Source organism: Schistocerca nitens, chromosome 8 (genome assembly GCF_023898315.1).
Source record: "Schistocerca nitens isolate TAMUIC-IGC-003100 chromosome 8, iqSchNite1.1, whole genome shotgun sequence".
Classification (NCBI taxonomy): domain Eukaryota; kingdom Metazoa; phylum Arthropoda; class Insecta; order Orthoptera; family Acrididae; genus Schistocerca; species Schistocerca nitens.
In genome coordinates, this window is record NC_064621.1 from 178548955 (window position 1) to 178565016 (window position 16062).

At 42.7% G+C, this 16062-nt stretch overlaps 1 protein-coding gene across 1 annotated transcript in view; it reads left to right on the forward strand.

The window, feature by feature from the left end:
* LOC126199356 (probable cytochrome P450 6g2) overlaps positions 1-16062 on the forward strand; it is a 76874-nt gene that overhangs the window by 17582 nt on the left and 43230 nt on the right. Inside the window, exons 3-4 of the mRNA XM_049936219.1 lie at positions 1249-1437; positions 12898-13031. Of these exons, the coding sequence (XP_049792176.1) occupies positions 1249-1437; positions 12898-13031 (323 nt within the window). The remainder of the gene's footprint in view (positions 1-1248; positions 1438-12897; positions 13032-16062) is intronic.

The window sequence follows — 16062 nt, forward strand, 5'->3', positions numbered from 1 at the left end:
AACCATCGACTACCTTAGACTGCCATAAGTAAGCGAAAACTACGGTATGAATTAAAAAACGCCTTCAGTTACAATTTTTTGTGTTTTATTCAATACACGATGCATTTTGGACCCTGTGCGTCCATCTTCAGGTGTAATTCGTCTTAATACAATTTCTTTTTTTTTTCCCAATGAGATGAAATGCATATTCCTGTCACGAACAGGTTTGATGTTAGATTGCCGGCCGGTGTGGCCGTGCGGTTAAAGGCGCTTCAGTCTGGAACCACGTGACCGCTACGGTCGCAGGTTCGAATCCTGCCTCGGGCATGGATGTGTGTGATGTCCTTAGGTTAGTTAGGTTTAATTAGTTCTAAGTTCTAGGCGACTGATGACCTCAGAAGTTGAGTCGCATAGTTCGCAGAGCCATTTGAACCATTTTTTTGATGTTAGATTACGAATTTCGTAAGTCAGACGCGGAACATATGTGCGAAATACTGTAAAACTTACCAAATAATATAAGAAAAGCGTTTTTAACTTTTTAGCAACGGCATACATATTTTCCTCCATCGTTTTCAAACATATCACTTCATTCAAGAGGTACATTCGCAAACACGTGTTTGTAAACACTTCACAGATGTCCAGAATGAGATTTTCACTCTGCAGCGGAGTGTGCGCTGATATGAAACTCCCTGGCAGATTAAAACTGTGTGTCGGACCGAGACTCGAACTCGGGACCTTTGCCTTTCGCGGGCAAGTGCTCTACCAACTGAGCTACCCAAGCAAAGGAAGGGTACAAAGATGGACGTGTTGACGAAATGCTGTGTTGGCTAATTAAAGCACATAATACTCTTGCACAGCCCCATGCCACTATAACAGTTTTACTCACACAAGTACCTCTCTCCTGATTTCCAAAATTCGCATTAGCTCTCCTGCACATGCTGTTGGATTATCACTCCAGGAAGAAAGGATACTGCAGAGGAATGCTTAGCCACACCCAAGGGAACTGTTTGTAGAAGTGCCAGCAGAGGTGAGTGCAAGCCATGCCTGGATAGCTCAGTCGGTAAGACCACTGCCTGTGAAAATTAGGTTCAGGGTTCGAGACCCCATCCAGTACACAGTTTTAATTCGACTGGAAGTGGGTTACTTGCCAATTATTCACGAAGGTGTACTGGAGATAAATTAATCATGCATCATTAAGCAGTAACGAAGCTGCGAATGCCATTGCTCTCACCTGATCACCTGATGACATGTTATTCCGTTTGTTTGCAGCAAGATGGATGGTGTGCCGTTCTGCGGCGTCTACCGCGTGCGGGAAGTAGCGCTGCTCGTGAGGGATGCCGAGCTGGTACGTCAGATGCTGGTCAGGGACTTCCCCTCCTTCCAGGACAACAACGGCTTTGTCAACGAAAAACTGGATCCCGTATTCGCGAGGAACCCATTCTTTCTCAAGGGTGAAAGGTCAGTACTCTCTGTAACAAAACATAATATAGCACGATTGCTGCTGGTACTCCTTACATCGGTGTCAGACAAAGTCGTCTAGTGGAAACAGACTATTTCAGACTGTATAATATACAATAGCTCTTGTTACTCAAAAGCACACAAAGAGATATATTTTTGAACCTCTGTAGAGAGACTGATAAGATACCCAGTAGCAAAAGAAAACATAACATCTTAATTAAAGACACCAAGAAGAATAATAAAAATCAAAGGTTACAACTGCACCTTAGTCGTCAAAATTTAAAACGTGAGATTACACTCGGATGAAAAAAAGAAGCAAGGACAAATTATAGCAAGAATACACAAATTACTATCATGTCATATTTGGGAAATTTTCAGATAAAATCAGACTTGCACTTAAAAAAAAATCTACATACAAATAAACTTCAGGAAAAACAACATATGGCAATTAAAAATTTGTCATAATACAGAACAGTCCTGCAAATTTGTCCATTCGTATTTATAAGCTAAAAAGCGATTAACTGTGAAAAAATACACATAGAGGAATACGGGAATAAATTTCAAAGCAAGATTTCAAGAATGTCAGAATGTCACTGAAACAAACCTGAAACTTCCTGGCACATTAAATTTTGTGCCGGACCGAGACTCGAACGCGGGACCATTGCCTTTTGCGGGCAAGTGCTCTACCACGGGAGCTACCAAAGAACGACTCACAACCCGTACTTATAGCTTTAATTCCGGCACTACCTCGTTTTCTTCCTTGCAGACTCCACAGAAGTTCTCCTGCCCTGCAGAGCTTGCAGAACTAGCACTCCTGGAAGAAAGGATATCCTTTATTCCAGGAGTACTAGTTCTGCGAGGTCTGCGCGAGAGCTTCTGTGAAGTTTGGAAGGTAGGAGACGAGGTAGAGGCGGAGTTGAAGCTGTGAGGACGGGTCGTGAGTCGTGCTTGGGTAGCTCACATGTTAGAGCACTTGCCCGCAAGAGGCAAAAGTCCCGCGTTCGAGTCTCGGTCTGGCACACAGTTTTAATCTGCCAGTAAGTTTCATATCAGCGCCCACTCCGATGCAGAGTGAAAATTTCATTCTGGTGATACAAACCTGTCTAGATTTAGGTCACACTTAGAAGAACAATATCACAAGACCAGTCATACTATACAGTGCCTATCAGTCTTGCATATTGCCAAAAATGGCGGTTTACTAAATGTTTGGAGCAAATAGGCCTACAAATCTTCGTATGTATGAAATGAAACCTCCCGAAATTATTTTAAATGAAGAGACCTATTTAAAAAAAAAAAAGTTGGTCGAAAATTTCATTAGTATGCTTTAGCATTCAACACGTTTCTTTGTTCTGTTAACAGAGATAATCAGAAGTAAAACTGTATATAGTCTATGGTGTGCAACAAATAATGATGCTTGCATGTACAGTAATTGTCAGTGACAACGACATATTCTCGTAAAAGTTTCTTATACTGATTGCATGCGCGGGGTGATTCAACTACCCTACCTACGGGTTTTACGCAATTCACAATGCCTTCAAAAACCACGTGCAAAATTTCCATATTCTCTCTCTCATTACGCGCAAACTATTAGTTCTACAGAAAAATGAACAGGACCTTTTTGCAGGAAATTTAATGTAGTTTAATTTTGTACTGGTATACGTTTTCGCTGGAGGCTACTGTTTCCGAGTTATTCAAAAAAAACGTGCAAAAGTGATCTTAAAACATGTTTCTCTTTAGTATCTCGAAAACTGTTGCCTCTAAAGGAAAAGTATCCCAACACGAAATGTAATTATAGTAAATTTCTTACAAAAAGGTCCTGTTCATTTTTTCTGTAGGACTAGTAGTTTGTGTGTAACGAGCGAGAGAACATGAAAATCTTGGACGTGATTTTTGAAGGGGCTGATGGTTGCATAAAACCCATCCTGCATATCCATATATGCATATAAATCATATAATAATGCTGTTATATGATTACTACGAAACACCATCTTTGACATATAGTAAAAAGCACTACATACAAGGCATGTCACATACGATAATACACAAAACCAAATACTCACATAACACTATATACAACAAATAACATGTGTAATGAAGTGCAACGAGGTGCAAAACGTAAGCACGAAAATAACGTTCGCGTGATGTGTCATGACAAGTAATCTTGAGGACACTTCCACCATAAATAGAACTGCTACTATATAACGCAGTAGGTAACATAAGGAAATACACAATGACACGAACAGAAATGACACTCTTATTGTCTGTATCCGGATCCCACTCCAGATACTGCCGGGTCTGGGTGCTGACGAGTCTTCTCCATTTGGCTGGGTCCTCCCACCGCTTTTCTTCCTCCACTTGCTGCCAGGTCACACCTCTCCTTTCCACAGATATTCTCACTCCCATTTTCCACCGTGTTCTTGGGCGCCCTCTAGATCTTTTCCCATCCATCTTTAGTTCTTCCATAATTTTTGGGAGTCTGCCCATGCATCCTCATAACATGCCCATCTCTTTCTTTTCAATTTCTTCTCTCATACTTTCTTGTTTAAGGTCCTTTCTAATCTCTACAATCCTTACTAAGTCCATTCTTGTTTTCCCCTTAACTGCTCTGAGAAATTTCATTTCATCTGCTTGCAGTCTGCTCCAGTCCCTTTCTGTGATTGTTCATGTTTCTCCACCATAGGTATTAAATCTTATACATCAGGAGTTTTGCTTTTTCTGAAGCTTCCTTATTCCAAATCAAGTGTTTTATTGTTTGGTAGAAATTGCCTCCCTTCTGTAACCTCCTATTAATTTCGTTAGTTATTCTTCCATCCCTAGATATTGCACTCCCTAAATAAGTGAAACTTTCTACCACCTTGAGGGCTTCTCCATTTCCGTTGATCCCTTTCTCTCTACCAAATACTATTACTTCAGTCTTATTTTTATTTATTTTTAATCCATACCTTTTCATTATTTCCTTCCACGCATCAAGTTGTAACTGTACATATACCTCTTTATCACCCCATATTACCACATCATCTGCAAAAATCATCTTTTTCTCTTTTCTTTTACTATATCTTTAACTGCCCTATTCATTCCCTCAATAACGACATTAAAAAGTGCTTGCTTAAGTCCTTGTATTATTTCGAAGTATTCAGAGTTCCCCAATGGTTTTCTAATTCTACAATTGTGTCCTCTGAACATTGTCTTTATTACATTAATGTATCCATCTTCTATATCTATCTTCTTCGTTTCTTCCCAGAGTCTTTCCCTGTTAACTGAGTCATATGCCTTTTCTACGTCTATAAAAACCATTATCATCCTTTTGTTATACTCCCAGCTTTTTCTCATCAGTTGACGGATAGAAAATATCAGGTCGATCGTGCTTTTCTTCACTCAGCTCCTTTTCTATCTTTTCACTTATTCGATTTAGTAAAATTCTTTCAAACATCTTGACTTTGTGACTCATGAGGGTTATTCCTCTGTAGTTTTTACGAAGTCTTTTATTGACTTTTTTGAAACACTGGGGTCAAATTCTGAGTGGTTTGTTCCGAGGCTCGTCTGTGTTTTGAAAGCAATATTTGAAGACTTTCCTACTGGCTTGCTAGGCCTAACGCAAGAAAGGATTTTATGTTGGGGTTGTCTCCCTTAGCCTTTGGAGTTTCTCCTCCACCACAAGGCAGTGGTTTGCTTCTCATTTAATGCCCAGAAAGGAGGGTCGCCTCATCTGCCAGCTACGCCGTTCCGAATCTTCCTTCTACGCCGTCGCTGCCATTAAGGTCTTCACCCGTAACCCTAGGCATGGGTTCCGTGTTATACCCCACAGGATTGGGTCCCTGCCTGAACTCAGCCTTTCTAGCACTCCGCCCTACTGAAGTGTAGGATGCCCGCCCCCGCGACGTGGACGCGCCAGACAGGAACTACCCCAGTGGAGGAATAGGGAAGGGGACCCTACCTCCCTGGAGCCGGGTCAATGATTGTGTATAGGCCACAATCAAAGGTGACACTTTTATTCAAAGGCAGCAATTACACTGAAGTCTCCGCGATTTATGATGGTATTCTTGACATTACAAAAGGTGGTATATTTTTCTTAATAGGATGTTCAAATGGCTCTGAGCACTATGGGACTCAACATCTGAGGTCATCAGTCCCCTAGAACTTAGAACTACTTAAACCTAACTAACCTAAGGACATCACACACATCCATGCCCGAGGCAGGATTCGAACCTGCGACCGTAGCGGTCGCGCGGTTCCAGACTGAAGCGCCTAGAACCGCTCGGCTACAACGGCCAGTGTGTGATCACCACAGAGGGCAGTCCACGCTCTGCAGCGTGCTGCCATACTGGACACGAAGGCTGGTAAGGAGTTCCTGTGGGCGTCCCACTTCTCCACTAGCAAGGTTGACAGCTGCTGGATGATCACTGGTACATGTGAACGTATTGCAATACGCCTCCCCAACGCACCCCCACACGTGCTTGATGGGATTTAAGTCAGTGGAACAGGCAAGTCAAACCATTCGCTGAATATCAGCTGCTCCACCTGTAACATGCGATGCGCTCATAAAAATGAAGTCACGGCCGAATGCACCACAGAAAAGACACGCATGGGGAAGGAGTAATATGTCACACGAACGTTGACCAGTGAGTGTACCTTGTTCAAAGATATGGAGTTCAGTACGCCCATGCCTTCCCACACCATAACACCTGCATCACCAAAATGATCATTTGGTGGCAATATTCCAGCGTGGATTACGCACCATCATGTGGCGAGAGATGTGGATACGTAATACACCCACGAACATTGGCAAACATGACTGTTGTGGTGGTCCAGCTGTTAAAGTGCGGGGAGGCATAATGTTGCGGCAGTATACTGACCTACAGATCTTTGAACACGGCACATTTGCCGGTCAACGTCATACTTCTTCACCATGTCCGTCTTTTCAGGAGTCTCGGCCCTGATTTCATTGTAATGGATTACAATGAACGATCGCATTGAACTGCGCATGTAGAGGAGCTCCTGGAATGAGAGGATATTCGGCGGATGGACTGCCCTGCCCTATCCCCCAACTTAAGTCGCATTGAGCACGTGTGGGATGTGTTGAAGGGAGGTACTGCAGAAACAACAATCCAGCAGCTCTCAACTGCGCTGGTGCAAGAATGGAATGCCCTACGCCAAGAACTCCTCACTAAGATTGAGTCGAGCATGGGAGCACATTTCAGAGCATTGTCGTCCTTGGTGGTCACTCACCCTACCCTATTTAGAACCACGTCCCGCCTTTCATAATGTCCAGGGGACAATCGTTAAGTCGCGGTGAGGTGACTTCAGTGTAATTGTTGTCTTTCAATAAAAGTGTCATTTCTGTTTCTCTCATTGCGCGTTTCTTTCCGTTACCTTCTGTACTACACTGTAGCAGTATTTATGGTCCACGTTTCACCGAGCTACGTTATTTGGCAATGACACATCATGCGAAAGTTACTTTCGTCCTTAAGTTTTGCACACCAGTATATTTGTCTTGTTTAATAACTGTACCGCCCATGATGAGCGAACGCCCGGAAGCAGCCCGATAAAATAAACCCAGAAGAGCTGCTTACGTCAAATACGTCGGGTAAGTCAGGGAGAGTTGGACCACTGGGTGAGACGGACCAGTGGCAAATTTCACAAATGCGCCGCTGGAGAGCGGATCCCACTACTTGTGAAGAACATCTTTTGTGGACAAACGTGATGCAGAAGAATTGCTGTCACTTTCGTGTTAGTTCTGGAGAAAAAACACATTCTCTGTTCTGGTAAACCGAAAAGCGTTATTGTGTTGCTACATAACTTTAGTATTAAGGCTCAGTTTTCACAGTACTGATACAGTTTATTTTACTGCAAGTTTGACAAATGTGTGGACATGAAATTAACCTAAAATGGGCAACGAATTTGCTGACTACAGACAGAAGCTGGTGTAGCCCATCTCTCCTAGACAATCGGGAGAGATCGGCCACTTGTTTTAATGTGGGAGAGATGGAGCACAATTAAATTTGGCTTCAAGGCATGTGTAATAATCCCACTGAAGATGGGCGCAGTTTCAGGCTGTACTTAACTGTCGGAAGATATGTCTGTGCCAGCAAATGCAAAAAGGCCAACCAACCACCTCAGAGCTCATCAAAAGACGTACTGATCCCAAGCACACCAAAAGAACAGAGTCAATTTCTTTCGCTGTCACAGCTTCGGCCTCCACTCCTACTACACTTTCAAGATTATCACCTCAAAACTGACTACTCCTAAGTCAGCACAGACAATACTTTTTCTTCTATTGACGAAAACCGTGACTGTTAAGAGGAGAGAAAGAATTGTATCCAAAGGGCTAAACTCTGCTGAAAATATTGTAACTGTAGGGAAAAAGAGGAGGAGAAAGGAAACAAAAAGGCACAAAAAATTATCAATAAATGATCACTGGGAAATACCAGTATACTAGTGAAGAGAAAAAAAGACCGAAGAAGCTCAGTAAGCAAAATTATGCAAATAGCTCTCAGCGTTCATCAGGTGCAGACACTATAGAAGATTACGGAAATAAAAATTTGATGAATAAGACGAAGATGAATGTGTTGGCTGTGGTGAAATTTATTACCATTAGATTATTACTATTAGATTGAGTGTGTTTCCTGTTCACGATGGTCAAAATTTTTCTAATAAAGGTAACTCACGATAGTCAAAATTTTGGTAATAAGTGTAACTGCTGTGAAGAGAGAAAGCCAGGGTAATGCTTGAACAAAACCAAGAACTCATTAGAAAAGCCTTTGTTCAAGATTTGTGATAAACTGATAAAATCATTCTGGACTAAAATATTTAATATTATAATTCTACATTCATTAAAACATATGCAAAACAAAAATATGAATTTTTAATTGACTCTTTTCTTCATGTTGACCAATTTTTATATTGTTCATCTCTCCCAGTACACTTGTTCATCTTACGTAGTGAAAACAAAACATGCATTTTTAATTGACTCTTTTCTTCATGTTCACCCATTTTTATATTGTTCATCTCTCCCAGTACACTGGTTCATCTTGCATATTCAAAACAAAAATATGAATTTTTAATTGACTGTTTTCTTCATATTGACCCATTTTTATATTGTTCATCTCTTCCAGTACACTGGTTCATCTTACCAATACACATAAAGGTGAAATGGACATCTCATGTGCATTTTTATTTAATCACATCTCTTGTATTATAACTGCCCATGTTTCAGTCATATATTGTACTTAAGTTTACATGACACTCTGCACCAACATGCTGTCAGACGTCAAAAAAAAGTTGAAACACACACAGATCTTATCCTGAGGAAAAAAAGTGGTCCAAAAGTTGTAGTTATTAATATGACACAATTACAGTTCCACTAACGCTGCTGATCTTTCAGCTCAACTGCAATCTGATAATTATCACTTGAATGTCTTTTTCCTTTACACTGACTGAAATGGAATGTGTTACACCATGTACTTTGTGTATAAAGACAGCAGGATATCAAACTTACGGTCCGTTGTTTCCATGTCTCTGTGGTATGTTGACAAAAATTTCATCCTTATGGGAGCTTATTTTAAGTGTTTTCAGGACAGAAGAAACCAACCCTATACAGGGTGGAGATAAATTGTGTCACGCAATTTTAACACTGGATGGCTGATGGCAATAGGAACCAAAACTACTGACATTGTGTAGGCCGACAACGCACCATTTTTAAGCTGCGGAAACTTAGCGCCAAGAGCTCCAATTGGACGCGGGATTGCCCTGTTGCCGGATGCTCTGGACAACGCATGACCGCGAATGGCGTGCTGGAGATCGCGATGTATCCAAGGCGGCCGGCAGGCGCGGTAGTAACGAGAAGCACAGCACTGCCCATCAACTGACGAACGGCAACACGGCAATCCACGGCCAATTGGAGCGCGTGGCGTCAGGTTTCCGTAGTTTAAAAATGGTGCCGTGTCGCCCTACACAAATTTAGTAAATTTGGTTCCTACTGGCATCAGCTATCCAGGGTTAAAATTTCGTGACAATTTTTCTCCACCATAATTATGTGAGCACATTTCGGATATTAGGTGCGTCTAACGTTAATAGAACATCGTTGTCTCCTTCTTTCGGACTTTAAGAAAGATCGGATCATTGGCATCAGGAGCATGGAGGCAGATCACATTGACATTCGGCTGTAGTGCAATGACAGCAGAACAATTCGTGACGGCACGACTAAGGACAACAGTATGGCACGGGTCCTTCAAGGACGATCACACCACGATGATATCACGGGATTGTGCGACTGGCTCTGACGTACAGAAAGCCGTCAAATAATGAAATCCGTGCAGGAGTTACAGGCAGATTGGTGCCACGAGCAGTCGGGAAGAAATTGCAGGAACCTAGCTGCCACGCATTCTTTAGAGATGACACCATGCCACACATTATGGTGTAACACTATCCTTTGCAGTCATTTATAAATGAATCTACGAGGGCTATTCAGAAAGGAAATGTTTCCGTCTGACGCCGCTAGGCGCTCGCCGACCGTGTATATTTTGGTATGTGCGTGTTCGGCAGCTCAGTCGGCATCCATCCGTGACAGAGGGAACGTCTCTGCGCGTCTGGTTTTTGCGATATTCGAATTTGAAATGTGCGCTACAATCGAACATTCCGCCAGTTGTGTGGTGCGGTCTGGTTTTTGTTGGCGAAAAACCTAAAACCTATAGAAATTTGTCGTCAACTGTGCGAAGTGTACATAAACAACGTAATGAGCGAATGTTCCGAAGGAAATGGTGCATTTGGTTTAAAAATGGCCGAACCTACGTTCATGATGAAGTAAAGAGTGGACGCCCGACCATTGTGACTGACGATCTTGTCGCTGAAGTTGATGAAACGATTCGTGAAAACCGTCGCTTCACAATGACGGAGTTTTCACTTTCTTTTCCACAAGTTTCACAGACTTTGTTGTTTGAAATTGTCACTCAAAAGCTAGGGTACCACAAATTTTGTGCACGATGGGTGCCCAAAATGCTTACAGAGCACCATAAAGAACAGCGAATGGGGGCAGCATTGACATTTCTGGAAGCCTTCCACATACATGGTGATTCATTACTGGATCCAATCGTTTCAGCATAGCATCGTCATATAGATCTAAAATAAGGTGTAGAATAGGCCACATCGTCCAGTGAGTTGGTGTGGACGACGTGGCCTATCCTACACCTTATTTTAGATCTATATGACGATACTATGCTGATTATATTTATATGTTTTGGCGATGCCATTATGGCCTTACCACTTTAGGACATGGTGTAAAAAAGACCTGAGGATGGTCATTACGGACTGAAACCGGTCATCGTCTAAAGAATTCATATTGTGATCAAAGAGTGGAATAAAAAACATTTGATATGTGATGTTCTTTCAGTGATTACAAAATCAAGTCAAATTTGCAAAGAACTTGAAAGTATGAGCCCAGTTATCAATATGGCCTGGATGCAAGTTGGCTCAGAACTGTTGTCACTGGTCTTTGATATCCTGCGTAACAGTACTGAGATGCAGTCGGCGTTAGAGTTCGTCCCTCAGATTAGAGGATCTTGCAGGCCACCAGAGTAGCTCTACATCTTACAGACACTTCATAGAGACACGTAACATGTGTGGTCGAGCATTGTGCTGTTGAAAAATGGCACCACTATACTGTAGTTAAGAGGTAACTTACGAGGACGCGCCGGCCGTTGTAGCCGAGCGGTTCTAGGCGCTACAGTCTGGAACCGCGCGACCGCTACGGTCACAGGTTCGAATCCTGCCTCGGGCATGGATGTGTGTGATGTCCTTAGGTTAGTTAGGTTTAAGTAGTTCTAAGTTCTAGGGGACTGATGACCTCAAAAGTTGAGTCCCATAGTGCTCAGAGCCTTTTAAGAGGTCGCAGAATGTCCGTGACGTACTGTTCTGCCGTTGTTTACTCAAAAAGTACCAGCTGTTACCAAAAGTGGTACCAAATGGCTCCCAACACTTTGACGGCAGGAGTGACTCGAGTGTGCCCAGATCGCCGACGATGGCCATCCGGCATAATGCAAAACAGCGATTCACTGCTGGACACAATACGACGCCGTTCATCCTTCCTGGTGAAGGCACCACTCGAAATGCAGCTGTTTTTGTCGTGGTGTTAAAGGCAACCTACCCATCGGATGGCCGGCCGGTGTGGGCGTGCGGTTAAAGGCGCTTCAGTCTGGAACCGCGTGACCGCTACGGTCGCAGGTTCGAATCCTGCCTCGGGCATGGATGTGGGTGATGTCCTTAGGTTAGTTAGGTTTAATTAGTTCTAAGTTCTAGGCGACTGATGACCTCAGAAGTTAAGTCACATAGTGCTCAGAGCCATTTTAACCATTTTTACCCATCGGATAGTAAATCCCTATTCCAGCCGCTGCTACTCTCTGACCAGTGGTGTGGGATGATACAGAATGTTGCAGAGAGTCCAATACTTGTTCTCGGATGGCAGCAGCAGACGTGAGGGATTACATTGTGCTTAGTGCATAGAACGACGATCCTTCCTTGTGGCGGTCAGACGTAGTCCTGGGGAACCTTGATGACGGGTACTATCGGGGCACTATCACATCCAAATAATCCACAAATCTGGATACTGCATTATTCGACCAGCCAGCCACCATGCTGATAACGCTGTCTCACATGCGGACGCAGCGTCTCCTTGTCACGCAGAATGGTCACTCAGCATCTGACACAAAAATCAAATGGTTCAAATGGCTCTGAGCACTATGGGACTTAACTTCTGAGGTCATCAGTCCCCTAGAACTTAGAACTACTTAAACCTAACTAACCTAAGGACATCACACACATCCATGCCCGAGGCAGGATTCGAACCTGCGACCGTAGCGGTCGCGCGGTTCCAGACTGTAGCGCCCAGAACCGCTCGGCCACTCCGGCCGGCCCATCTGACACAGCTCATGCCCTTGTGAACCCCACCATGCCTTGTAACAACACAAAAGACGAACAACACGAATGCACTGTGGTGGCCACTGTACCTGTTGCAGACAACTGCAATCATCTACATATCCGTCAACTGTGTGTATGCGACAAAGTTGCTCATATGTTGACATCCGAGCTTGTCTTCTGAGTGTGTATACAAACACAGTGGGTCTACAATCTATTATGATTATCTTCGGTAAACAGCTAGATGTTGGACCCCACAGATTATCGAAAACATAAGAGGTGGTTGTTTTAATAACAAACGTAAACGTGTTATTCTTTTTACACTATTAATGTTACAAGCCCATTTCACAGCTGACATGCTCATGAAATTATCAACACATGTAAATACGTTAGTCTTCTGCATCACACTTGATTCTAATTTTTATTAAAATTGTTAGCTGTGGACTAGAAGTAATTGTCCAGACAAAAAGTTACCTCTCCGTCTTCCAAATTTATCTGAGTGATAGGATGTAGTTTTGTGTACCTCTGTCCGTAACATAAGCATCTTGTTTGCAGGTGGAGGAAAGTCCGGTCTCAGCTGAGTCCGTCGTTCACAGCTAGCCGCCTGAAACCCATGTTCCTGCTGATCAAAGACGTCTGCGATAACATGGTGCGAATGCTGAAAGAGGAGGGGCCAAAAGCTAGTACAGGTATTTCATGCATTCGTTGTGGTTTACAGACACGGTACAAATGTAGCCAACAAGACCTACTACTTAAACGAAATTAGAATTAATTTAATACCTTCAGCTGCTGACGGGAGTTGATATATATCAATGGGGACGGGTGGAAACGTATGCGCCGACCGGAACTCGAAAACTGATCTCCTGCTTGGATGGCAAACGCTCTATCCATCTGAGCCAGCGAGGGCTCAGAGGATAGCGCGACTGCAGGGACTATCTCGCGCACGTCTCCCGCGAGACCCACATTCTCACCTTGTATGTGCACACACTACATTCGTAGTGTCCCTACCCAACACACTTATTACTCGTGGAAGACACTCTTACCAAGTCCCGTAAGAGTTCGGGGAATATGTGTGCATTCGCACAGAAGAAGAAGGTCATGGCCAGTACTGCCACAACTATATACTTATATGGATACGGTGTCCGTTCCTTCGGACATGTCCGAAGGAACAGACACCATATCCATATAAGTATATACTACTTAAACAGTTGTGAAACGTAGCAGCGTGGCAGTAAGAATACTGATTAGACCTAGATAAACGTTTCTGAGTCGTGATGGCCTAGAAGTTTGTGTTTTTGGTTCACTTGACTGGGGTTGTCACTGTGACTAAGTGTTACACTCGCTGTTGCGATCCTGGCCACATATTTGTTAGTTGGGATAACTCGTACAGATGTATATTTATTTATTTATACAGCAGTACATTACTGCTAGAAAAAAATATTGCCACTATTCACAGTTATGTCAAACTGACGAGATCTTTTTCCGTTAGTAGTTTCGGACACAAGACAATCTACAGACAGAGCATTATAATTATTTTTCTGTTTGACAGCATTTCATTCCCCCAACCTGAGGGCAGGCGATCATCTGTCCGAAGAGCGATCTTCTGCCAACATGATGTACTTTCGACTTACAGCCCTGTTTTAAAATACTGAATGAGGTTACAGATAAAGGGTTAATATGTCGAAAGTTTTCTGATAAATAAACTGTGTATACCATTTGATGGCTGAGCAGACAAGTGAATGAACAGTTGCTCGTGGTAATTCTACGTGGATAAATGAGTGGATATGTTGGAATGATATAAAGCAGGTAACACGAACTTGGTATTAGGTTCGCGGAAGCGCTTTAAAGGGGGTTATACATGTATATAAGAGAGTCGGATATGGAGATGGAGCTGTGAAATGTGGGATTGAGGGGTAGATTACAGAGCCCTGATTTACGGAAGAGAGAGGAAAAGGTGAAGGGGACCATAACACAAAATGTAGTTAACGTTACTTTGCGACATGAAGTGTGTGGGGATGAACAGAATGAAGTGCGTGTTGATAGACAGTTGGCAGCGACCCATATTGGAAGAGGAGTAGGAACAAGACAGGATTCTGCCTATAAAGTTTCCGGGGTGTGTTGAATTCCTGCAGCAATTTGAGAAGGGATGAGAATTTAATTAGCTGCTTAAGGTTTCGCATAAGCAACTATTGGCTGGTGTGGGATGGTAAGAGAGAAATAGCACGTTACAGAAACTGTTGTTATTGTTGTTGTTGCTGCTGTAGTCTTTAGTCCGAAGACTGGTTTGATGCAGCTGTTCTCACGAGTCTATCCTGTGCAAATCTCTTCATCTCCAATGAACTACAGCAACGTACATCCATTTGAGCCTCCTTAACGTATTCGTCCCATGGTCTCCCTCCACAATGTTTAGGCACCATACTTCCCTCCATTACCAGACTAATCCCTCAGAATGTGTCCTATCGACAGATTCCTTCTTTTTTATCTATCCGTGCCACAATGTTTCTCCCCAATTCTATTCAATATCTCCTCGTTATTTACTCGTCTCACCATCTAATTTTCAGCATTTCTCTGTAGTGCCACATTTCAAAAGCTTTTATTCTCTTCTCGTCTGAGCTACCTGTCGTCCATATTTCACTACCGTACAAGGCTACGCTTCACACAAATACCTTCAGAAAACACATCCTAACACTTAAATTTATATTCGATATTAACAAATGTCTCTCCTTCAGAAACGCGTTTTCTGCCATGTCCAGTCTATATTTTAAAGCCTCTGTACTTCGGTCATTATCCGGTATTTTAACTCCCAAATAGTAGAACTCGTCAGCTACTTTTGGTCACTCATTTCCTAATCAAAGTTCCTCAGCATCACCTAATTTAATTCGACTACATTCCATTACCATTGTTTTGCTTTTGTTGATCTCGATCTTAAATCCTAATTTCAAGACACTGTCTATCCCATTCTACTGCTTTTCCAAGTCCTTTGCTGTGTCTGACAGAATTACAATGTCGTCGGGAAACCTCAAAGTCTTTATTTCGTCTCCGTGAATTCCTTCTACAGTTTTTCTTTGGCTCCCTTTACTACTTGCTCAATGTACAGATTGAATTACATCTGGAATAGGCTACAACCCTGTCTTACTCTCTTTTCAACCACTGTTTCCCTTTCATGCCTTCGATTCCTACAACTGCGGTCTGTACAAGTTGTATATAACATTCCTCTCCCTGTATTTTACGGCTGCTACTTGTTGAATTTCAAAGAGCGTATTCTAGCCAAAAGTGGCAAAAGCTTTCTTCAGTTCCAAATACTAGAAACGTTAGTCTTCCATCTTTATTTATTTTTCTACAGAATGTTGTAATGTTGTAACATTGCCTCACGTGTTCCTACATTTCTTCAGATGCCCAACTGAATTTCCCCAAGGTCGGCTTCTAGCAGTTTTTCCATTTTTCTGTAAGTAACTTGAGTCAGTATTTTGCAACTGTGACTTACTCTACTATTAGTTCGGAAATGTGCACACGTGTCAGATCCTGTTTTCTTTTGAATTACATTCTTCTTGCAATCTGAGCGTGTTCTCTTGTCTCATATGTTGCGAACTAAGTGGAACAGCTTGTCATGGCTGGCTCTCCCGCGGGTCCCAGTACTTTTGAGGAAGAGCTGTCGAATTCAGCTATAAGAAGTATACTGTTCCATTCAAAAAATCGTGCATGCTTCAATATCTCCGTTGA